Raw genomic sequence first — 24,135 nt, 5'->3', positions numbered from 1 at the left:
GGGGGGGGGGCTGTGCAATCGTGTGAATGCAAGAAACCTGGAAGGATGCTTAGAACATATAATCATAACAGTGCAAAGTTGTCTTTCCAATAAAGTATTGGCCTCTACATGTACACGCGCAAACACACATAAGGAGGAGAAAAATGAAAAGAAGAAGGTCAGATTAGTGACAGAAAGCAGTTTGGTATCCTATTATACCTTTGCCAATAGTTGTGACTGGATGATGGTAATGCACCTCTGAAATACCGGTTGAGCAAATTGTGCAAATCCAGTACCCAAAGCCTGAAATAAGAGAATGGTTAATAACAATATATAGTCCTAAGAGGCTTATTTCTGACAGTAATTGCATATGTAGTTTTTTTTCAGCAATAAATATCTATCCAGTACAAAGTCTAGCATGGTCACATACAGTGCTACACAAATGAAACAAAAGGTATTCTTCAAGAATTTGAAGGTAAGGACCAGATTCAGGACTACACAGGGTGGTTGGTTCTCCTCCAAATAATGAAAAGTTAAAAAAGTATCAAGCTTAGTTTGGAGAGAAGGTAACCAGATTGATAAAGATCCACCTAGCCATATAAATAGCATGTAAACCTCTAAATTTTGTCAAACAGATTCTTCATGTACCTCACCCCCCTCCCTTTTATATCACTGAACTTAATAACATTCAACAGCATCATTGACAAAAATACTGCAGTCATATGAAGCATTCAAAATAAACGATAGAGAAAAGCTCTTTATAATATCTTAAGCTAAAATTGCTATTGTAAATCAGAGATGCACGAGGTCCACTACTCAATTAGTTTGCAGGTCTTCAACATAGGATGGACCAATTGTCTAGTAAATGACCATTATATTTTAAATTCAGAACTTCACCAACCAACCCACCATATTATACTTAAAATTCAGAACTCCACCAACCAACTGATCCCCCAAAACAAAAACAGATAAAAAAGACAAATAACAAACTAATGCACCAATTATTGCCGTCCAGAAACTATAAGATGCAGAAACATCAGACCAAAGGCTCACAAATAACAATAAGTCAAGATATTCACGCAAAAGTTCATTCATACTAATAACCATAAATAACATATCTACTTGTTTCAATTTTAAAAAATCAACCTGAGCAATTGAGGTAAAGCACTCGAGCAGTGGGAAAAGATCCTTGTCTGAATTTGGGAGTTGCTCCCACTTTCCAATTAATGGGGGCATTAAAATCTCAAGATACTTGGGCTGTCATAACCAACAAAAAGAATTAAAAAGGAAAATATTACATATTACGAGCCTACAAAATTTCTTAAACATAACTTGAAATCATTAAGTAAGAGGAGTACTGACACGTTAAATAAAACAGAAAGAGTGAGCTACATGATTAAACCAACCTGATTAAGTTCCCCTCCAACTGCATCTGCCAACGTTCCAATGGCATCATACACTATTCTAAGGTTCCGTCTCTATGAACACATAAAAGTTCATACACTGTTAACAAATGGAAATACAATATGGTGTCACCAATGTTCAGAAGACAAACAGACCTGATATTTTCCGAAAGCACACATCAAGTGTTGCAAAATGATTTCCAAGCATGGGGCTAACTCTTCCGCAGCTTCCTACAAAAAGTAAACCATCAATTAGGTACAGATAAAGCAGAAGCTGAATATCACAAACAGCTTATCACTACGACCTCTTCAAGAGTAGCAAAGGCTGAACAAGCAGCTTCTTGCACTCGTTTATTATCATCCAATACTCTCCGTAGAAGACCCATTAAAATTTTGTTGAATTGTTCACGCCCTTCTTGATGATCAGTGCCCTAAAAGAAAGTCAAACAAACAGAAGGAAGACTTAGAAATTATCTAGTGACACTAGCATATCACAAAAAACGTATTTATTTCCAGTCAAACAGAGGAACCATAGATAAAAAAAAGGTAAAAAAGAAAAACTCAAACAGCAAATAGAAATTCAACAGTCGGACAAGAGAAAGTAATGCAAGATAACTTTTTTCTTAAGAGGAACTAGTGCAGGACAACTTACCCAAGCTAACATATAGTATTTAGTATATATGATCATTATTTGATAATTAGGAAAGCACACAACTAGAATAAATTCAATATCACGGCATCAATATTAGTCAGATATGCAAGACCACATTGGCCAGTTCATCTAAGGCCTCATTTGTTTTCATTAAGATTAAGATTTCTGAATATTAAGATGTACATTAAGATTAAGATGTCAGAATCTGATTGCACATTTGAATATTAAGATGTACTTTCTAGGTCTGAACACTGAATCATTAAGATTGTTTGTTTTCAATATCTGAATGTGCATAATTTATTTATTTTTAAAAAAATAGGAATTAAACATTATATCAATAAAAGTTATAATCCCAACCCAAGATAACTTCTTCCGAAAAATTGTTTCAAGAATAAGATTATAACCCACCCCAGAAAAAAATGATTTATTTACTTTCTCAAACATTTTTTTCTCAAGAAACAATGATAACTTCTTCCAAAGAAGTTCTGACAACAAACGAATTGTGGCAAGAAGAGTTCTTCATAAATATCAATTCACCCAAGAATATTGCATATATTAAAAATATTAGATAAATACTTGTAAAAGCTTATGAAAACTTACTTATTCAAAAGAAAAAAAATGGTATTTGGTTGGAAAAGGAGAGGAAGAATTTGACCAAGTTGGAAAATGGGCTGAATCTGAATGATTAATATTCAGACCTAAAAAACAAATTCTCTTCTTCCTTTAATTGAACATAAATTTAAGGGAAAATGCATAAGTACCACCCCAAACCTATGCCCGAAATCTCAGAGACACACTTATACTATACTAAGTTCCTATTGCCCCCATGAACTTATTTTATAAATAATTTTCTACCCCTTTTTGGCCTACGTGGCACTATCCTTGAAAAAATTGTCAACACAGGCTGGACCCACAAGATAGTGCCACGTAGGCCAAAAGGGGTAAAAATTATTTATAAAATAAGTTCGAGGGGGTAATAGGACCTTAGTATAGTATAAGTGTGTCTCTGAGATTTCGGGCATAGGTTGGGGGGTACTTATGCATTTTCCCCTAAATTTAAATAATAAAAATAAACTTAATATTCAGACATCTTAATGAAAACTATTTTCTTGTTGATATAGCTATATCCATGCACATTTACAACTGAACTATCAAAACATTGCTACAACTACATCTACTTCAGGAGAACAGCAATAGACCCTGAAACCAGAACATACCATAGGATTGTGGAGAAGAATTTGACCCAAGAAAGATTGGTGTAGGATTGCTAGACTCTATACAAATATGATGGCCAATACAATCACAACTATAATATATTTGCTTTTCATTAGCTTTGATCTAGAGAAGGAGCACTAATTACCAACCTGAACAATATATTTGCTGAAGCGGGACAGCGTCCAACAGGAAATGCTTCGTATTAGAGGAAACTTGTCATCTAAAAGTGGGATGAGAAAGCTAATGATCTGAATGGGAAGAAGAAAAAGAATGAAAAGCATGAAAGGATACAATAGAAAATAAGTTCCTTCAATATGTGCATATCTCAGACAAAATCTATTACATAACATTTCACACATTTTATGCACTAACTCTTACATTAATATGAAATTCATCTACAGGAAGCTTGTCAATAATAGGTTTACCTCCGCTAAATGAGGGAAAAGTCCATTTATGCAGCCCTCGGCGATAGCACCCAGAACTAGCACAGCTGCTTCCCTTTCCTTCCAGACTTCATCATTCGAACATGACAATTTAGCCTGTTCAGATACAAGAAAGTTGCTGCATATCAGATCCATTTACAGCGAACTACTAGCACAAAAGGTCAAAGGGCAATAACTTCAGTTCCTAGTTTCTCTTGTTTCCTTTATTCATCACTAGTATGATCAGAGTTTCTTCCAAGATGATAAAACTTTACTTCTTCAGATTCATGCAATATTGATCCTCTTAGAGAATTACGGCTTAGAAGGAAGCATTCTGCCATTGTCATGGCTAGCAACAACGAATATGATGAGAACAGATACATTATAAATGACAATATTTTCTGCCCTTTGTTTTGAATGTTAAGGAAATGAACCTTGTGACTAACTCAACCCCAAAGGCTAGCTAGCTCATGAGGGGAGAATTTCCCAAGACCATATATAAGGTGACCAAGGACACCTTATTCCACGGATGTAGCATCCCAACAAAAATTGAACTATACTATTTTCACAAACATCATTTATCTATAGAATATTGACACACAAAACCTATAATTTTGACCAATTTCAAGGAATTACTACAAATCAACATCAGGATGCGCGCACCTGAGTAAAGAATTTCCTTTCTTTACGCACACGGATAGAAATGAAAGAAGGGAAAGGATAGCTGAGTTCATATTAAACATAATTAATCACCTGAACGACAGGCATCAACGTGGGTAGAATATCATCACCAAACACATTAGAGAGAATGTCCAGAGCAGCTGCACTACACTTACGTAAATTCCACACATTTACGATGTCTTCATCCTATAATTAGAAAAGAAAGCATAACAGTGGTGTCAAAGGCCATTCAAAAGTGAGCATTAAATAAGAAATTCATTGGTTACAAGTAAACCACATACATCGTCTTCACCATCCTCGGAACCATGAAAACGTGAAGAATGAAATCGAGGTTTGATGTCCTGTCCACAATGATTTCCAGTGTAATTATTTTCTAGTTTCCAAAAGAGTAAGCATCACTTTTTCAGCGAAAAAAAAGAAAAGAAAAAAAGAAGTGGCAACCAAACCTGATCACGATCTGGCAGAGATCCATCCTCCTGCAATAAGATAATAATGTTTGGCTAAGCAAAAACAAATCACAACATAATACTTCGTACTTATTTGAAAATCTAAATATGAATCAGACACCAAACCTCAGCCTCCAAAAGTGACTCATCGTCATCAGCATAAACCATGTTAGACAGCAAAACCTAAAAAGTGGTGCAGGAAATATTACACTAATGCAAAAGAATATGCTCTCACGAAAGACCCATATACCCATATGGTTTTGGAAACAAACAGACAAAAACCTGTGAATAAAGCATACCGGAATCAATCGTGGCAAGAATTCTCTCAAGTTCTCAGGTGGCAACTGAGCATCACAGTATGCGGACCTGCCAATGATGCCCACACCAAATCATAATTGACAAGTGAAATAAATTCATGACAGAAGATTCCCAAATAATACATAATCTGTTCAAGACATAATTAAAATAAACAAAAATGTATTTCCCCTAACAACTTAAGCTTTTAGATGAGATGGTCAAGCATTGGTATCACATGGCTTTTGTCGTTGTGCTTCTCAATGTTAGCCCCTTGTATTAAACAGGCCACGCTCCAGTGGTCTAATCTTGGGCGTGCAGGGAGTGTCAAGTCCCACATTGGCTGCGGGAATGAGTTGTGATCTCCTTATATGGTCTTGGGCTCTTGGCAATCCTACCCTCATGAACTAGCTTTTGAGGTTGAGTTAAGCTCAAGATCCATTTTTTCACATGATATCAAAGCAAGCAGCGGTCATCTGTTCGAGTCTTACCGCCACTCGTTATCAAAAATAATTCACATGTTTGGCCCATAAAAAAGTTCAGGCCCGCAGGTGAGAGAGCGTGTTGATGACATAATTAAGAAAATAGTGATCTTTCTATCAGTTTAACATTTCAGATGAAATGGTAACACTTCAACAAAATCAACAAATTCTCAACCAGAAATTGAGAGTTTTTCAAAGAAAAATAAATAGGTAAAAGCAAAAGACTGCATAAGCAACTAAGAGCATAATTCATTCATGAACCCAACTATGAAAAAGAGGAAGATATAACAGGTAGAACTAGACAACCTCAAGAAAATCGACCCGTTTGTTGGTGAGATTCTTAGGTGACATAACATTTTCCACTTTATTCACATAATGAAAAATAAAATCCCATAGGTGGGAACTCCTTTTTAGGCTTTACCACACTTGCTTTTCTTAGAAGGTAAAATGGTCATCCCTAACATTATTTCTATGCTACACTTCCATATTACAAGGTAACTGAATAGGTTAGCAATGCCATCAGATCAAACTTCAAACAACCAGTATTTTTAAACTCAGTATCCCTCTACCATAATATCTAAACGGCAAAGGGCCAAATATACCCTTGTACTATAGTAAATAGTTTAAATATACCCCTAGTTATATACCCCTTATGTTATACTTTGGGGCTTAATATACCCTTATGACTACCAGAAGACACATGGACGGCTCAGATTAAAAGAACTATTTAATTTAAAATAAATCAAATTCGGATATAACCCGCCCGCCCCAATAATTTAACCCAATTTAATCTATAACATTGACCCACCCAATTTATCTTTCAAACAAAGAAAGCTAATATCCGATTGAGTTACTCTGATTTGGGCATAAAGACTCAATTGAATTTAAAAAATTGACTGCACGCCTCATACGTGTTTGTAGGATAACATTTTGCCCATTAACTTTATGTTCATATAATTAGACTAGTGTGTAAAGAGCTGAATAGTCTTCTTTGGCAAATTAAAATTGGGGCATGGCACTAACAATAAGATTGATTCTTTCTTTGCTCATTTTAATGGTGCAAATTTGCGATGCTCAACAGATATGAAAGGTTCAAAATCCACGATTGATGGATTGCAGAATTGATAGAATTTATCAGTTTGGTGACCCATTTTCCGATACCGGGAACTGCCTGAGAGAGAGCAATTGTAGAACTCATTATTGGTGTAGAAAGCTTCCTTTTGGAATGAATTTTTACCAGAATGCAACTGAGTGTTGTTCGAATGGCATGCTCATCATTGATTTCATAGGTATGAACTGAATGTTTGAATCCCCAATTACTATATTTGATAATTTTTATGTTTAATTTCTCTCTTATAATATACAACCATTGAATCTGGTCTTCCTCTCCTAAATCCGTACAAGGATGAAAATGCAGAATTTAGACATGCATAAAGAAGTACCAGTTCGCAGACCCTCATTGATTGCCGGAGAAAACTCAATCGGACATTAGCTTTCTTTGTTTTAAAGATAAATTGGGTGGGTCAATGTTATAGATTAGGTCGGGTGATTAGGTCGGGTTAAATTATTGGGGCGGGAGGGTTATATCCGAATTTGATTTATTTTAAATTAAATAGTTCTTTTAATCTTAGCCGTCCATGTGTCCTCTATTAGTCATAAGGGTATTTTTAGCCCCAAAGTATAACATAAGGGGTATATTTACCCCAAAAGTATAACTAGGGGTATATTTAAACTATTTCATATAGTACAGGGGTATATTTGGCCCTTTGCCGATATCTAAAACAATTTGTTTGGTCCTTCCCTCCCAAATAAGTATTTCCTTTTTCCTTAACTCCCTATTTATAGGTTTCCAAACTAATTTATTCTCCCCCTCCATCAAAGGGAAGTACTTGTATAAATGATGATACTACTAGTTGCGATAAAAAGGTTAGTCATTTTGGGCTCAATTACACTAAGTGCCACGCTTGACAAATATCTTTCAAGATTACATAGAGATTATATGACAAAAGATTTAGAGAATACCTATTTTTTGATAACAGATAAATTATTGATTACTAGAATAAAACAAGACCAAAATTAATATCAAGGATTGCTATCACCGACCCCAATGAGCTTGACATTAAGGCGTAGTTATTGTATGTTCTCTCTCCATCTGTCAAAATTTATTTTCTATTTACTCCTAGTATCATAAAATGATTTAACTATTGTTTTACAAACATTTCCTACAATAGTCTAGTTCAACTTCTTTGCCTACTCCCCATGCTAGCTAACATTTTTCTAACAATATGCTATATCCAAAATATATCACGTTGAAAATGCATGGGGCACATGTGGGCTCTAATATTTTCATATTTTGCATAGCTCTGGAACAAATAAACTTGAAGATTGAGTTCTGGTCCATTCAAGCAAATGAAACATAGGCATGCTTTAAAAAGCAAGACACTGTATCCAATTACCCAAAGGCTGTAAAACCTTACAGCCAACATCAGTACATAAACATGTCACCAAAGCTTCCCAGTTCATGTTAACTAAAGGACCATCTCTATGGTTCTATCATTGATTTTACCAACAAGAGAAATGAAATCTATTGCACAATTTTGAAAGATAATTTGTTCTCAAAGCAAAGGTTACTAAAGCATCCAAACAGATCATCTTCTTTCCCCGCTTGACATGATATGATGCCAGTGAGAAATATGGATATTTTAAATGAAGCATCAAGGGGAGTTACCAAAATTCACAAGATTCGAGCGCCACTTCTTCATCTGGATCCTTGTTGACTTGCAATATATATTCCAAAACATTCCTCAAGTGTGGCTGTGTCAAAGCATCAAAAGTTGATCAAGAACATGTAAAAAAAAAAAAAAAAAAGAGGAGTGTGATGTTCCATACTCTCAAGGAAAGACCACAAAAGGCTGCTAAACTGTTCAGTTTTTTTTCCTAAATATTATTGCAGATCATATATAAGTAATACTCCCACAATGAATTTAACCTCCACACACTGTCCTAATATATAGGATTCATATCGACAACACTAACTATTTTGAAAATGATGCATAGTTGATTGTTTGATTGATTGACAGTGTACAAGTGATGCTGCATTTTGCAACCTGACCCCGAAACCCAATAAGACATAACTAGACATTCTTGGTGCAGTTCATTGACATCTTTACTTATTTAAAGGACAAAGAGAAGACAAGAATAAGACCAGAAGCAATCAAAAACTGCAAATCATTACACAGTTAAGAACTTATTTCGCATTCTCCAAAAAAATGTGGTTAAAAACCTATTTCTTCATAATGTTTATTAACATTATTTAAAATTTCATAACTTCTAGAAATCTGGAACAATTGTCCATACCTAAAAGCAAGTGTGAGCGGAAAAGAGATATGAGAAAGAGAATAGAGACAATTTAGAATAGAAAGAGATGCACCTCCAAAACGGCAGGACGAACTTCAATTAGTTGAACAAATGCCGCACAAACCTGTTGAACAACGCAAACTGAGTAAATGGTGACACCAAAAGAAAACTCTCTACAATGGTGAAATCGCAGAGAAAGAGTTCTAAAACCTCTTTTGCAGGTGATAATGTTTGCAAAACATGCATTTTGTAGAGAAAATTAATAAAGAAAAAAGTGATAAGAAGCAGAACAGTCGGGTCAACTGGCAAAACACTTTCCCAGTAGACTAACAGACAATTAAATATCCAACTCTCATCATACTTGACATGGAAATCATAGACTAACACGGAAAAAATCTAAGTTGTAATAGACTTACAAATTTTTTTATTTATTTTTTTCATAACCAAGAAATCCGTTTGTGACCCACCCTTTGGACCAATCACAGCCTTCTAAACTCGGTGGATAATTGGGCCCACCCCTCTACCCTTCTCCACTTATATACCAGGCTTCGCTTTGAGCGGTGTGGGGCTTGAACCTGCGACCTAAGCCACAAATCTTCCACATTTTGCCACTTGAGCTAAGCCTTGGGGGAAAATAGACTTACAAATTTACCATCTTATAACCAAGCTAAATAACTCAGAAAGCAACTGATCAGAAAAAACACAGAAAGCAACAGCCCATCTTCCAGATGTACTAGAAAGGACTGCTTTAGCTGTTAGAAGTTCATTAGAAACATGATCTGTGAACTAGAAGTCATAAATTTCTTGACAGAATTAGTTCAGTCTTACAAGGTCAATCCATCTTGCTGAAGTGTCATAAATAGCTGTAAATTGAACGATATAAATGTTATCTTTTATTATGTGCATCACTTTACTCTAAAGATGCAACTCATAAGCATGAGTCACACCACCCACAAGCAGGAATTACAACAAAAAGCAAATTTGTCACCAATAAGGAGAAATCAAACAGGCAGATTAGATATTACATCAGTCCCTTACCAATTTCCGCACTTCTGGAGCAGGGTCGTTGGCAAGAAGAAACAAGCCTTGAAGGTATTTATCCATGGATAGATGCAAAATCTAAAACAAGAACACTAACCAAATGAGTAAAGAGGTGAAAATGGCGCATGGCAATAGAAAGGAAACAACTTGATGGTACTCACTTTAGGCATCAGCATTATATATTGATTCACAGAACTCAATGACAGCTTTCTGAGAGAAGCATGAGGCGACTGGAAAAGCTGTTCATTGAAAGATCAAGTTAGAATGATACTATAAATCCAGCACGGACTGACAAATTAACTGCAAACTATATGATAAAATAAGCAACCAAATCAATATCTGGACAAATAAGGGAATAACAATAAGGAAATAATTAGTTTACCAGGAGAAACCTTGGAAGGAAAACAGTAATGGGTCGTTCAGATAATCCAGAAATATCAGAATCAAGGAGTTGTGGGACATCCTCGCAGATCTGCATTAAAAAAATGTTCAGCGTGCCAATTAAGTATCAGTATGAACAAAACACAGATCTGACACATGTCCACTTTCGCAATTTTGACCACGTTACAATGTAAGGAGAGACAAAGATCATTACCTTTACAACATATGCTGCAAATAGAACTTAGCAATCATGAGGGTCTCATGTAACGAACACAATACAGAAGAAAAAGAATTTACTTTTCATTATAGTTGTGCAACAATTTGCAGTATAGACATTGTCAACAAGGTTCACACTGTGTCCACTGTACTGTGGATTCTATTAAGTGAAATGCATGATAAATAACAGAAAATGGTACCTTTGATAAAGCATCCATGGCTCCTTCCACATGGTTTACATCACTACTATCCAAGTTACTAACAAGTGCCTGTAGCAACTCTGGCCATCCAGCAACTCCGTCTATCTGTACAAGAACACTAATGATGGTTCCAGCTGTGGACCTAATGTGTCTATCTGCTGCCCCTAGAGAAGGTAGCAACTCTGATTTTATGTATTGCTGGTTAGCAAGAGGCATGTTCTGGAATGCAGATCTCAGGTTATTTTTCAATAGCAACCCAGCTGCCTGCCGAATGTCAACTGACTTTCCCTGTTATAAAGTCCAACCAGATAGTTGAGAGAGAGAAAAAACTGTAGATTTTCAAATATCATAGCACGTTTAGGCGAAAACCAATCCCCATTGCCATATGCACAATACCATCTTCCATACATTAAATCACATGTCAGTGCAAGCCATCTTCTTACTGTAATGAAATTAACAATATGCTGGGGAACCAAGAAAGTTAAATTCCTATAGAATATCAAGGAATGAAATAAAGAGAAAGAACTGGCAGTATCCCATAAAGAAGACTTGGGACTAAACGCAATATTTAAGTCTCATCAGTAATGTCCAAAGATCAATTCACTATCAAGAAAGCACATACGGATGACTTATGCAACAAATTAAGTTCAATACACATTGCTAAAAAGTCAATTCAGCTCACATAGGGACAAATTCCCTAAGAAAAAAAATCAAATCATAACCAGTTCAACTAGCAAGCTTCATACAAGAAAAACCTCACTAAAAAGGAATCAATCCCCTAAAATTGAATTTATTCAGTAAAAATCAAAGAAAATTATCAATAAATAAATAAATAAAAGAATTGAGAATAATGAGTAAAGTACCTCGGCACGAGCGAAGATAAAGGCGAGATAGTTATTGAAATCTGGAAACTGAGAGTAGTGTTGAAGTTGTTGCCAAATCTGAGAATTATCTGAAGTCGGAGACATTTGTTGCTCCAATAATCCACAGATCTCCTTGAAACCTTGCTCTTGTGGCTGCCATGCTCCAGTCGCCGCCATCTTCCGATAACAGTGATCGGAGCAACGGGATATTATTATTTTTTCCCGACGAGTTTTTTACAGAGAGAAAAAAAGACGAGGAGGCTTTTGTGTTTTTCAAAAGAGGGGTTTGGGGCATTTGTAGGAAGTATGATCAGGTGTGTGAGGGTTTACGCCTTTATGGTGTGACGCAATTAAGGGACCGTGTGGGTCAATGATTAGCCTCCGAGACATGTGCGTAGCTGTGTAGTGGAGACTGGAGCCGCCCTTTTGTCCGACTTGTATTATTCCCTTCTTTTTTCATTTATTTATTTTCTTAAAATAATAATTAAAAAAAAAAAAAGGATACAGTAAAACTTTTTGGGTTTAAACAATAATTAGTGCAAGTTTAGGGAATTCTTATTTTACTGTTTTAACTTTTTTTTAGATTGTCACTTTTGAAAGCATGAGGACCAAAAGTTTGTCATTAAGCTTTTTGCCTAGAGATTTGGGGTAGAGTTTGGATTGTAATTTCAAACATGTGTTTATTATAGTTTTTGAAAATATATTTCATTTTTATAAAAAAAAAAAAAACAAGAAACATGATTAATACTTATAAATTCGAAAAAATTATTAGCACAAAATTATTATTTTTATAATGAACTAGAAAAATACATTATCTAAAAATCATAACACGGTATTTCAACAAAAAATATTAATAGCACAATTACCAATTACTACAATTAGCTACGAAGCTCCATCAATATAAAAAATAAAAATAACAATGGTAACAACTAACTATTATTTAATACATTATTTTTCAAATTATATAAATAATGTGTTTACCGCGAATATACGTTTTCAGAACATGATTGCGTTTAACGAGGGAAAATGATCAATATAATTAGGTGAAATCATAAATAGATGAACTTTTTAATAAAAGTTTTGGGTAAATTTTAAACAAGCTCAAATAATTATTTTTTTGCCCAAGAATTACTTCTTCTTTTTTTATAGATTTTTGAATTCTTGATTTTTCTGGCCCAAAAAGAAAGAAGGTCAATCCAACCAACCTCTTTGTATCCACTATCTGGTGATTAGTACTTTGGTTGTTGCCAACTTATGTTTAAGTTCAAATGAGTTTTGTTGTAATTTTTTCAGTCCAATGAGCTAGTTATGTATATTGATCAACTTTGTTATATATACACTATTTTATAATGCAGAATTACAAAAACGTAACAAGTTTTTACGGTAGTGAAATGATTAGTCCCTTGACTAGTTAGATTATGAAAAAAGATAGATACAATTTTTAAGCTTAATACAAGATCCTTCTTTTAAATATGTCAATATATTTCATTTAAATATTTGAATTAATTTTTATTCTGACTAAATACCTTAACTTTTAATAAAGTATTTTCATTAAAGATTTTTTATTGAAATTGTTTTTAAAAAATGTGTGTGCTTTCATTTGACTATTAAATTAATCAATATATATTAAAAATGAAATAAAAAAATATATGGTGACAAATTTAAGAAACGGATTAGAGTATTTATTATGTTGCACAATCTTTCCCTTACTTATGGCGTAATAATGGCCATACCGTAAAACGACATCGCTTTAATGCTGTCTTCAGCAAGATTTGTCGGCATCCTCATTCTAATTCAAGAAAAAGCGCATTGAATAAATAAATTAATCACTGCGTCTCACATCCAAAGCACAGCGTACAACCTAAGCAAGCAACTCAAATTCAAGCTATTTCCAGATCGTATCAAAATCACCTTTCTTGTTTCAATTTCTACAATACGCCATAGATTGACACAAAATCTGGTAAAAGGAAGCTGCTTCTCTTCGATTTTTATCAAACTGAAAGGTAACAAACTCAAAACCCATTTCAAGAAAGTGTTAATCTTGATTAATTTTCGAATATGGGGTTCTAATTTTTGATGCGTTTGCAAGATTTGCGCAGTTCACCATTCTAATCACCCTCATAATGTATTGAGTATGGAAAGCAATTTCTTGCCGTCCATTTCTTTAAGAGCTAGCCGAAGGGCAGACCGTAATCATCTTCAATCTAGAGGTAAACCAAAATATTGTCTTACTCATTTGTTAAATCTTTTTTAATTCTTCGAAATTGTTACTTAAACAGTAATACAGAGAAATTTATTCTATGTGATGAAAAGGGGGGGTGTCCTGCATTCCAATGGGGCCTCTATAGCTGTTGAAACCGAATATGAAATTAGTGCAAATATGATAAAGGGTGTCTTGCATTGTGGCACTTAAAGAGTAGTAACTATTGAACCTGAACGGAAATTAGTATAGTATAATTACGATAAAGGGTGTCTAACATTGTAGTGGTAGTGTCTGTATTACTATTGAAATTGAAGATTTTTTTGTGTGTGTGTGTGTGAATGTAGATGGTAAGGAAGGCCTTGCAAGTGGGAAGTCATACCAAGACTCTCCTCTGAAGATTATATGGAAAAGGGGTTTCATTCGGTTGGTTCTTGTGGGCGGAATTATTTGGGGTCTGCTCATTCTAACTGCATTGTTATTCCACGCGTGGTCTTGCCAGTCATCTATTGCATTCTTTTCAGGTAACTGCATTACACCTTGTTTGCATTTTCCTTTGCCATATTTACGGTAGCATCCACTTTTGTTTTTGTTTCGAGTTACTTTTGAGGATGTGGTTTTTCATTGACAAACCCATTTGGTAAAACCTAGCATATTTAGCACCCGGAAATCTAAATGTGCACAAAACATTACCCTCTTTCACAAGTTCTCTTAACTTTATGGTTAATGGAACCACGATGTTTAAAGCTGGAAGTAGTATGTATGATCGATCTTGTTACTGCCAATTTTTGTTTCAGAAATTAATTAGCAACCTAAGCATTTTACATCTCAAACAGCCCTTTGTAACAAAAGCAGTGTAATTTATGGAGCAATACAGAGCCTGGGACTTGTGACACCTCCACATCGTGAGTTTCCCAAATTTGTAAATTCAAATTCTTGTATTAAATGTATTGGAGAAATGTTAAGGTTACTCTTTTATCTCTTGTATTTGTGTAGGTTGTTCTATTCCTGTAGCAGATGACCCAAATAAGATTGTCATTCCACAAAAGAGATCTCCGGAAAAATTTGTGCAATCACTGTCTTACTTTATGGAGGATTTTACAGAAACCAATGGATCTCAGTCACCACCTTTATTTGGAGGACATATAACATGGCAACAGAGAGATGAGAGCTTTAAAGTAAAACCAACCATGAAGGTAAGTAAACATACCATCTTATCTAACTTAATTTTAGGCATCAGCTGTTTCTGTACCTGTTTGTTGCATTTAGGCCCAGTGTCCTCTCCTTTTTTAGACTTTTGGTAAAGACCAAATTTGCTCATATAAGAAGCAGTGAACAATGATTTGAAAATAAAATCTACCTTTAGCTTTTGGTATAGTACTATAGTTCAAGTACAAATTAGGTTTTGTACAATCCTCCTTAATTTTAGGATGTGTTTTCATATTGTAATCAATAAAGTATTTTTAGATAAGTGCGCTCCATTCCCCAGTGATAACATTAACAATATGGCTTGGAAAAGACTATCACACTCACAAGTGAATGTGGCTATTATTCTATTAATAATGCAGCTTATTAGGAAAGAGCAATGAAAATATGTTACATACTCAGGGCACCCTTATTCCTAACTCTTGAGGATTTGGTTTCCTTTTGTTATTCTCAGGAGTCGAGAACAATTTGAGTTTACTGCTTCATATCTGTCCAGCTTTGATATATATTCATCTGTAGGTGCACTGTGGATTTATACGGAATGGTGGTGCAGAAATGGCTCAGAAAGACGTCAAATTTGTCAAGAAGTGTCTATTTGTTGTTGCCTCTGGTATTTTTGATGGATATGATACACCTCACCAGCCATCAAATATAAGTGCACGTTCTCAGAAGCTCTTTTGCTTTCTTATGGTTGTCGATGAAATATCCCTTGAGTTCATCAAGAAAAATGTTACTGTTAGAGAGGACAACGACGGGGGAGAATGGGTTGGTATCTGGCGTTTGATTCTATTGAAGCATCCTCCATATGATGAGCCCAGAAGGAATGGAAAAGTTCCCAAAATATTAACCCACAGATTATTTCCTCAAGCACAGTACAGTATCTGGATTGATGGTAAAATGGAGCTGATAGTTGACCCATTGCTATTACTTGAAAGGTAATATACTAGTTACGATATCTCATGTTACGGTCCAATTATGTTGCTCTCGCTTTTATGTTCCTTATCTGTTATCTCCCCCCTTCCTTCTCCTTTTGGGTGAAATTGATTGCTTGTATTGTCAAATTATTGGATTTACTGGAAGAGTATGTGGTTAAGTAATAATGGGTAGATTCAGGACTTGCTAAGCCTTACCCAGTAGAACTGTTTGCCTGATAAGCCACAACTCGCTACAGTTTTTACTTGTACATCGATTTCTGTCTTGTTAATCTCCTTTGTTAAATTTAAACCAAACAAAGAAAAGTCTCCTTTATTTAGAAAGTATTGGATCTTGATTGAGCATGAGTAGTCTAACATAGACGATGGCTACTTGAAGATACTTGTGGCGTGAGAAGAATACATTTGCAATTGCTCAGCACAAGCATCACCGCAATGTATATGAAGAGGCTGATGCAAACAAAAGGAGGAAACGATATGCTCGTCCGTTGATTGATCTTCATATGAAGATATATCGCTACGAGGGAATGGAACCATGGAATCCAAAGAAAAGTACTCCTAGTGGTAAGCTAAAGGCTTTGCTGTATGTTCCAATCACTAAGAGGAGTGTCAACTTCTCCAGGACATTAATTCTTTCTTGTTAGTCTTTTCTCATATATTTTCATTATAGTGAAAACTCTTTGGTAATTGCAGATATTCCAGAAGGAGCTGTTATCATACGAGAACATACTGCACTGAGTAACTTGTTTAGTTGCTTGTGGTTCAATGAAGTTCACCTCTTCACACCGAGAGATCAGTTGAGCTTTGGATATGTTGTCTATAGGTTAGGAGGCCTGTTCAAATTTTTTATGTTCCCTAATTGTGAGTATAATTCCATTTTTATTTTGCACAATCATACCCGCGAACATTCATCCAAAGTAGAGTGGGTAAAATCTTTGGATGAATTTAAGAAGGATAAAACGGGTGGTTTGAAAGAGAGTAGGGGAGGATTAGGCTTGTGGACTCCTTATCCAGGGGATCTTGATTCAGTTGTGTTACCATCTGTAAAGAGAACTTCAAAAGCTGGATGAGATGGGAGTTCCGTTTCTATTTCCCATTTGGTTTGTAGAGTTACCTCTTCACCAAATTCTGTAATACATTGTGTTATCCTTCATCAATTTGAGGTTTTGTTTCGAAGAAACATGTCCGAATCTATTGTTTGCTCATCTGAAAAACTAGTCTGCGTAGGACTGTCGCCATCTGCACAGAGCATTGAAGCTATTGAAGTTCTTTGGGTGCATTTTTCACCTGACAGGTCAAATCGCGAGTGCCATTTCTGTTTCATAGTGTTCATTATCCCATAAATATAGGAGCATATCGAGACACTATTTCACACCAAAAGAGAAACACACCACTTATGGATTTTTTTTCAAACAAAGAGTCAGTGACACTGAGCAACATCTATCTGTTATCGCTCTACCAAATATGGTGTTCCTAGCGCTTGTTTGGAGAAACGAATTTCACTTGGTATGTTGTTGTTGTAGCACGCGTTTGGGAAATAATTAAAGAAAAGATCTTGAAAAAGGCCGTTGAAAACAATTGAAGGAAAACCAAGCATTATTTATCTATCAATGTTTGGTTTACAGTCGATATATGTCCAAACAATATTTCTTTTCTCAACTTCGATATCAAATTACTCATGATTTATACTTCAGTCAAATAAGACGGATCCATGGACGCGACCTCTTAGTAATTGACGAGGGATTCGACGTTTGAAAACCTGTCTGGATTTTGGATAAAGATGTGAGTTATATACCTCACAAGGCAACAAAGTATAGAGAGGATGCAGATGATATTCAGTTCTATGTTTCAGCTTTGTAGGTTGTCACAAACAAGATGTCTGAAAGAGTATAAAATCCAATGCAGAATAGACTTGCAACAACATACCCAGTGAAATAGTAGAGTCTGGAGAAGGTAGAAGCCTTCAAGTGCAGCAATTTCAGGTTTGCAAAGTAGACTTAATTTGCCATTATATAGGAAAAGTACATTCCTATGTTTACCAGAAATATCTTAAACTGAAGTTGCCATTATTAAAAAAGAAGCTCGCAAAAGGCAGCATTATTCAAAAAGATGCCAAAGAATTAGTTCACGGTCCAACATAAAACAAAACAAAAAAAGAGCACAATATATAACAAGGGTTTTGTAATTCCTAGAAACCCCAACTGATGTAGAATTTTAAAAGGAACCCAAACCCTGCCATATCTGCAGATAACACAACACAATAAATTACACCACGACTTAACTGGTTCTCAAAAGAATATAAATGTCTTGCAAATGCCGGAGAGCCTTGGTTCTGGGAACCCAGTAGAGAGAGCTTTTATTGTTGAGCTGAAAGGAGATTCCTAATTTAACGAGGAAAACCACATGGTATGTATCATCAAGCTCATTCCAAGGCAACACAGGTAATTAAGTACAAATCTGGCTCCTTCAATTAGAAGCATCACGGCTGTAATACTGATCCAGGGTCTTTGCAGGGATACGATGGAGAAGCTCACGAGGGAAGATGCGAAGGAGTGTCCAAGCTAAATCAAGCGACTGGAATATGTTGCGGGTGTCATAGGCTCCTTGGCTAACAAACTTCCTCTCAAATTTGTCAAGAAACTCTAAGTAAAGCTGATTTATTCAAGAAAGATTTAATTAGTGAAAGTTGTTGATATTAGGGCCAGAACAAAGCTCAACTAATTTATCTGAAGTTACAAACCAGATCCTCAGAAGATAGTGCTTCTTCTCCAACCACAGCTTTCATTGCCTGGACATCCTTGCCAATAGCATAATTTGCATACAGCTGAAATTTTTTGAATAACATTTAAGCATCATTTATTGCAAATATTTGTCAAGTCTTACTGAACATATGATGATGAAGGAGCAGTTATGAAACACATCTTTACTGAAAAATTTTCTTGCCTGGTTGGACACATCAGAATGATCCCTCCTAGTCATACCCTCACCAATGGCACTCTGCAGAAGTTATAAGGGTAAATTAATATTCACATGTTTGGTGTCCTCTCAGTTTGTGAAAAGATCTAAATAGACTCATATCTAAACAGATCCATAAGCTTACCTTCATCAACCTAGACAGGGATGGAAGCACATTGATTGGTGGGTATATCTGTTAAATTCAGACAGAAAAGACAATCATTAGATATTTTTTTCTATTCATAAGCCAAACACTGTTCAAAATGTAAAGATATTCCAAACATCCACACTCATAAGCTTTATTCATAGCTAATCTCAATTTAGAGAACCTTCCACTGCTGTGACTTGCTGGTTAGTCAATTTGAGGAATATAACTTGACACAGCAAGCAATGGGTCATTTATCCCAAAGCAAAACCTTTAGACTAAATTAGCTTTAGTTTCTTAAAAATAGTAATGCAAAATTGCATATCCTCCTAGTAATGCTAAATCATAAAATGAATAGGTTTTTTTTTATCACTTTCTCTGCTGAGACACTAAGCAGTAATCCAGCTCAGATGATCCCAGAATCAAATAAAAAAGATCTAGAGTCAAATAAAAGGAGCAAATCAAGAAAGAGAAAGTATTGAAAAGGCAAACACTTCCTATATTAGTTTGAACAATAGTTCATTTTATAAATCTCCTCTAACATTCAGAAATAATTCCCCTTCACTAGTGTGCGTAAGTAGTCAGTCCAGGAGACTTGTAACATACCTGCCGATTGTGAAGCTGTCGATCAATATATATTTGTCCTTCGGTGATGTAACCTGTAAGATCTGGGGTTGGATGTGTAATATCTGTTCGAATAATAAGAGAAATTAGAGATTCATCAATATATATATATATATATATATATATATTAGAAAGCGAAGTAGTAATAACAACAAATTGTTGCTGGCAAGGGATTTAGTGATTTACCATCATTAGGCATGGTCAGAATTGGAATTTGTGTGATGGAGCCCGTTCGTCCTTCAATACGTCCAGCTCGTTCATAGATTGTTGCCAGATCGGTATACATATAACCAGGATATCCACGTCTTCCAGGCACTTCTTCTCGGGCAGCAGATACCTGTAGGACAATTTATAGTTTTATGGTGCCAGAAGTCTAAGAAAAAGAAGTCCCCCAGAAAAGGTAACAACAGGTAAACCATTTGAATCTATTTAAAGGTCCAAAAGTGCTCCAAAAATACAGAATTATGATTGCAAGATACACTTCATGAACAATACCTCACGAAGAGCATCAGCATATGAACTCATATCAGTTAAAATTACAAGCACATGCTTTCCACATTCATATGCTAGATATTCTGCAGTTGTCAGAGCAATCCTAGGAGTAATAATACGCTCTATAGTAGGATCATTGGCCTGCAAAACCATAATATTCCAATCAAACTTGACATTCACTTTCAATAGCTGCATTTGTTTTCACAAAAGGAAATATCACTATTTTTCATGTAAAAAAAATGCAAGCATTACCAGGTTTAAGAAAAGTGTCACTCTCTCCATAGATCCATTTTCCTCAAAATCACGTTTGAAAAACTGTGCTGTTTCCATGTTGACTCCCATAGCAGCAAAGACTATGGCAAAATTGTCCTCTTCGCCACCCTTTGGCATAAAGTGAAAAAAGTGAGAATTACGTCAATTTGCATACAGCAATCAAATGCATAATGAACACAGATACATAAAAGCGCCTATCCAGCTGTTCATTGTTAGATTAGAGAAGTAACACACGAGGAACTAACTTGTTAAACTTTCTGAAGTGTTAACCTCTAGTTACTTTGGACAACAAATGTGACTGTTTTCAAGTTATATGTTAATGAACCATCAGAAGGCAAAAAGAAAAAGAAAAATGTGCACACACATTTAGGTCTTGTGACAATTGGACATAATCTGGTGACCAGGTCTCTAAAATGCAGCAAATGTAAGCCAATCAAGTCATGATAGTGGTAAAGTTTCAAACAAAAGTTAGAAACATTTAGCTAAGTGGAAGCACAATCTTCAAAGGCCATTCAACTCTCAAGCAATGTAGCAGACCTCCGTTATCAAGATACTTAAACAACTCCATTATAATAATCGGATAATAACCTACAAGCTGACCTTGATACGATTGGGGGGAAAATGACAAACTACTAACCTCGAGAAGGTTGTCAGATTTTTCCAACCTCTTCACCAGTCCAGCCTGACGACAGATTTGGGCTGCAATTTCATTATGAGGAAGACCAGCAGCAGAGAAAAGAGGAATCTTCTGCCCTCTTGCAATTGAATTCATGACGTCAACTGTGGAAATTCCTGTCTGTATCATTTCTTCAGGATATGTTCTCTCACTAGGGTTGATAGAACTTCCTAGGGTTGACAAGTTACACATATGATAAGGTTAGAGAGAAATCATAAATGAAAAAACAAAATAATGGCCTGTCCAGAGCTCAGTGCTTGCCTGAAATATCCCTGTAAGCCTCGGGTAAAATAGGAGGACCATTGTCAATTGGTTTGCCAGAACCATTAAAGATGCGTCCAAGCATATCCAAAGACACTGGTGTCTTTAAGACCTGAAAGCATATTTGACGCTATTAGTAAATAGTACAAATACAAAATGACAGAACCACACAAAAACATATCCAGTACTATAAAAAAATTCACTTGTCTCCATCTTAAGATCCATCTGGTTTTCCACTAGTTTCTCCAATTGCAAATACAGGATTACTCTAGCAAACATTTTCATGTTTACTATTGACTGCTTTCTGTAATACAAGAGTTTGTAAAAAGATGGAAATGCAAGTGAGAAAATTAAAGGCTAAAGAAAGTTGAGAATGTGAAATTCTCAGAGTCAGAGTGATTTATTAACCAGGATGTACATATTTGGGTTCTATGAATGAAGTTTAGAAACAAATACTAGCTGTGGTGTACCTCCCCAGTAAACTGCACAGTTGTGTATTTGTTGTCAATTCCAGATGTTCCTTCAAAAACCTGAGAAGAAGGAAAAAATGACCGTGCTTAAGGAGATTGCGCTATCCTATAAAAAATGCTAAATATAAAGGAGCACATTATAAATTGCAGACAACTAAATCAGCAAAAGTGATTCCAAAGAACCTGGACAACTGCTTTTTCACCATCAACTTCAAGAACTTGTCCACGCCGGGTAGTTCCATCTCCCAAACGAATGTTAACAATCTCCTGATACTTGGGTCCCTGATAAGATCATACATGAATATTCCAGTTTCATCAACACAAATAAGTACAATAAAGTATGACACTAAGGAAAAACCAGAAAAGGACATTATCAAAGCACACAACAATTACCTTCACTTTGTCTAGGATGACCAGCGGTCCAGCAACACCTGAGACAGTTCTATATTCTGCAATTGTACATAATGTTAGAAATCTGCCACAAACTTTTAACTGACTGAATTAATAATTTAAGAGTTTATATATAACACAAAAACAATGCAATGACATCAAACTAGTTGGGTTTGGCTACGTGAAGCCTCAATATCCACTCCGCACCATAGGAGCCTGTTTCATTCCAATACCCAAACAGTCCTGACAAACATTAGACCTATGTAAGAGTATCAAAACGACTAAGCATTAATCTCTACTAGTTAGTGTCAATCATTTGTTACCACCATGTATTGTCCTTCACTAAGTCAAAATAAATTTCAAAAGATTGTAAGACTTTTGTGAACCTTCATATGATTTTAGCTCTACCTTGTTCACTTTTAACCCCGTCAATCACCATAGCGTAGTTCTTCCTTAAAAGAAGAAAAAGAAATCATAGTATCGCATTCAGAAGTATATGTACAATGTAGTCAAACCATCACAGACAATTCTCTCTTATTTTATCCTTTATGTATGCTACTAGTACCTCATGTGTGGCACTACTCTTGACAACAACATTTCTAAAAAAATCATCTAAACATTAATATTCCAATGACATTGATCCTGTGGATATATAAGGTCTTAGAAGCCCAACTCACTCCATATAACATCGGTTATTAGAATTGCATTGAGTTCAACAAAACCAATAAATAAAAACAAAAAAGAGCTGCAAAATCATCTGCTTTTACTTGATGATCCACTGGATTAATCAAGTACAATTTAAATCGTCCCCTCGATGACATCCCATAAAGTTGGAACCACAAAGAGAAGCTCAAAAAAATTGCATCTGAATTTACAAAATCCTGTTGACCTCAACAGTAAGAGATATTTACCTTGTATCATATAATCATACAAGAAGAAAATTACCTTTACCATCAATTTTTTTAAGTGTTATTTTCTACTCAAGTTTTTTTATAGCCATAATGAACATATAATAATATCATCCTAATGCCAAATATACTTCTAGTCGAGCAAACAGATGGCTTGTAGAAATCAGAAAATTTACCCATTCCAACCTCCAGGGTTCCCTCCTCCATCTCAAGATTGTTTGGTGCAGAACCCATACTTTAACCTGAATGTCACAATTAAATAACAAGTTACAAAATGAGCATATTTCATCCTTGATGGTCAGATCACAAACATCTAGAGGTAATCAAAATGCCAAGGAAGAAATGCAGTTCAAACAGTCCAGAAAACACATCTATTTACTTCAGTCAACATCAAAAAATCAATACAGTTTATAACAAATTAACGCAAACACAAAAGTCAACAGTGAGATGGAAGAACAGTGAACCATACAAGTAAGCTCAGAATCAGCAGATTACGACCAGATGTAAGTAAAAAACAAATCGGATTTCGGTGAAATCGAATTGCAGAATGAAAGAGAGAAGATTGGAGAATGGATCTGTGAAAGAAAAGGTACCTCTTCTTCTCAATCACAAATTTAGAGAGAGAGAGAGCAAGGTGGACCGTGGAGAAACGATATTGAGATCTAATGGCAGAGATAATAATTGGGACTTTTTCTTATAGAAAATAAGGAAAAATATGAGAACGTGAGATGGGTTAATACTGTGATATGGAAATCAACATCTTACATGAGTCGAGCTGTTACCGGTGAACTTATTTTGCTTATTTACTCCATTTTCGATTTTAATTTGTTTGTTTGATTTTAATTTTGATCTGATATTATATTTAAAATAAATAGGACATTTATAAAATAAAAATTGAAATTGATGACATATTTGTTTTCGTAAAAAAAAAAAAAAACTTGTATATATCAAGATAGAGTTAGAATTTAAAG

At 35.2% G+C, this 24,135-nt stretch overlaps 3 protein-coding genes across 6 annotated transcripts in view; 1 reads left to right on the top strand and 2 right to left on the bottom strand.

The window, feature by feature from the left end:
* The window catches only part of LOC102595091 (transportin-1), a 19,077-nt gene extending 7,162 nt beyond the window's left edge, over nucleotides 1-11,915 (bottom strand). For both annotated transcript variants that reach the window (XM_006364441.2, XM_006364442.2), the window contains exons 1-19: nucleotides 11,633-11,915; nucleotides 10,770-11,057; nucleotides 10,355-10,444; nucleotides 10,134-10,211; nucleotides 9,970-10,050; nucleotides 9,005-9,055; nucleotides 8,303-8,388; nucleotides 5,098-5,164; nucleotides 4,925-4,981; nucleotides 4,799-4,828; nucleotides 4,634-4,693; nucleotides 4,425-4,538; nucleotides 3,675-3,788; nucleotides 3,399-3,497; nucleotides 1,688-1,813; nucleotides 1,539-1,613; nucleotides 1,386-1,457; nucleotides 1,126-1,236; nucleotides 199-282 (exon numbers count right to left, since the gene is read on the bottom strand). In XM_006364441.2, coding sequence (XP_006364503.1) covers nucleotides 199-282; nucleotides 1,126-1,236; nucleotides 1,386-1,457; nucleotides 1,539-1,613; nucleotides 1,688-1,813; nucleotides 3,399-3,497; nucleotides 3,675-3,788; nucleotides 4,425-4,538; nucleotides 4,634-4,693; nucleotides 4,799-4,828; nucleotides 4,925-4,981; nucleotides 5,098-5,164; nucleotides 8,303-8,388; nucleotides 9,005-9,055; nucleotides 9,970-10,050; nucleotides 10,134-10,211; nucleotides 10,355-10,444; nucleotides 10,770-11,057; nucleotides 11,633-11,809 — 1,860 coding nt within the window. In that variant the 5' untranslated portion in view covers nucleotides 11,810-11,915. The remainder of the gene's footprint in view (nucleotides 1-198; nucleotides 283-1,125; nucleotides 1,237-1,385; nucleotides 1,458-1,538; nucleotides 1,614-1,687; nucleotides 1,814-3,398; nucleotides 3,498-3,674; nucleotides 3,789-4,424; nucleotides 4,539-4,633; nucleotides 4,694-4,798; nucleotides 4,829-4,924; nucleotides 4,982-5,097; nucleotides 5,165-8,302; nucleotides 8,389-9,004; nucleotides 9,056-9,969; nucleotides 10,051-10,133; nucleotides 10,212-10,354; nucleotides 10,445-10,769; nucleotides 11,058-11,632) is intronic.
* A 1,443-nt stretch (nucleotides 11,916-13,358) lies between these two features.
* On the top strand, nucleotides 13,359-17,152 carry LOC102594528 (uncharacterized). 2 transcript variants are annotated; one of them, XM_006364440.2, is made up of 8 exons: nucleotides 13,359-13,635; nucleotides 13,732-13,842; nucleotides 14,180-14,356; nucleotides 14,669-14,737; nucleotides 14,829-15,028; nucleotides 15,558-15,973; nucleotides 16,350-16,534; nucleotides 16,664-17,152. In XM_006364440.2, the coding sequence occupies exons 2-8, from the start codon at nucleotides 13,767-13,769 to the stop codon at nucleotides 17,038-17,040; spliced, it is 1,500 nt and encodes a 499-aa protein (XP_006364502.1). In that variant the 5' UTR covers nucleotides 13,359-13,635; nucleotides 13,732-13,766; the 3' UTR covers nucleotides 17,041-17,152. The 2 variants fall into 2 exon arrangements, with proteins under 2 accessions (XP_006364502.1, XP_006364501.1); XM_006364439.2 differs by having other exon boundaries at nucleotides 13,722-13,842.
* Nucleotides 17,153-18,015: 863 nt separating this feature from the next.
* LOC102593980 (V-type proton ATPase subunit B2) lies at nucleotides 18,016-23,894 on the bottom strand. Of its 2 annotated transcripts, none has more exons than XM_006364437.1 (15): nucleotides 23,758-23,894; nucleotides 23,341-23,406; nucleotides 22,260-22,315; nucleotides 22,050-22,148; nucleotides 21,867-21,926; nucleotides 21,397-21,508; nucleotides 21,097-21,305; nucleotides 20,439-20,567; nucleotides 20,190-20,327; nucleotides 19,881-20,031; nucleotides 19,677-19,759; nucleotides 19,071-19,118; nucleotides 18,914-18,967; nucleotides 18,711-18,794; nucleotides 18,016-18,622 (listed from the first exon to the last, which is right to left on the bottom strand). In XM_006364437.1, the coding sequence occupies exons 2-15, from the start codon at nucleotides 23,396-23,398 to the stop codon at nucleotides 18,437-18,439; spliced, it is 1,467 nt and encodes a 488-aa protein (XP_006364499.1). In that variant the 5' UTR covers nucleotides 23,399-23,406; nucleotides 23,758-23,894; the 3' UTR covers nucleotides 18,016-18,436. The 2 variants fall into 2 exon arrangements, with proteins under 2 accessions (XP_006364499.1, XP_006364500.1); XM_006364438.2 differs by having other exon boundaries at nucleotides 23,634-23,872.
* Nucleotides 23,895-24,135: the final 241 nt, after the last annotated feature.

The sequence above is a fragment of the Solanum tuberosum genome, unplaced genomic scaffold (genome assembly GCF_000226075.1).
Source record: "Solanum tuberosum cultivar DM 1-3 516 R44 unplaced genomic scaffold, SolTub_3.0 scf00500, whole genome shotgun sequence".
Classification (NCBI taxonomy): Eukaryota; Viridiplantae; Streptophyta; class Magnoliopsida; order Solanales; family Solanaceae; genus Solanum; species Solanum tuberosum.
The sequence above is the reverse complement of the archived record's forward strand: the minus strand, read 5'-3'. Positions and strand labels throughout refer to the sequence as shown.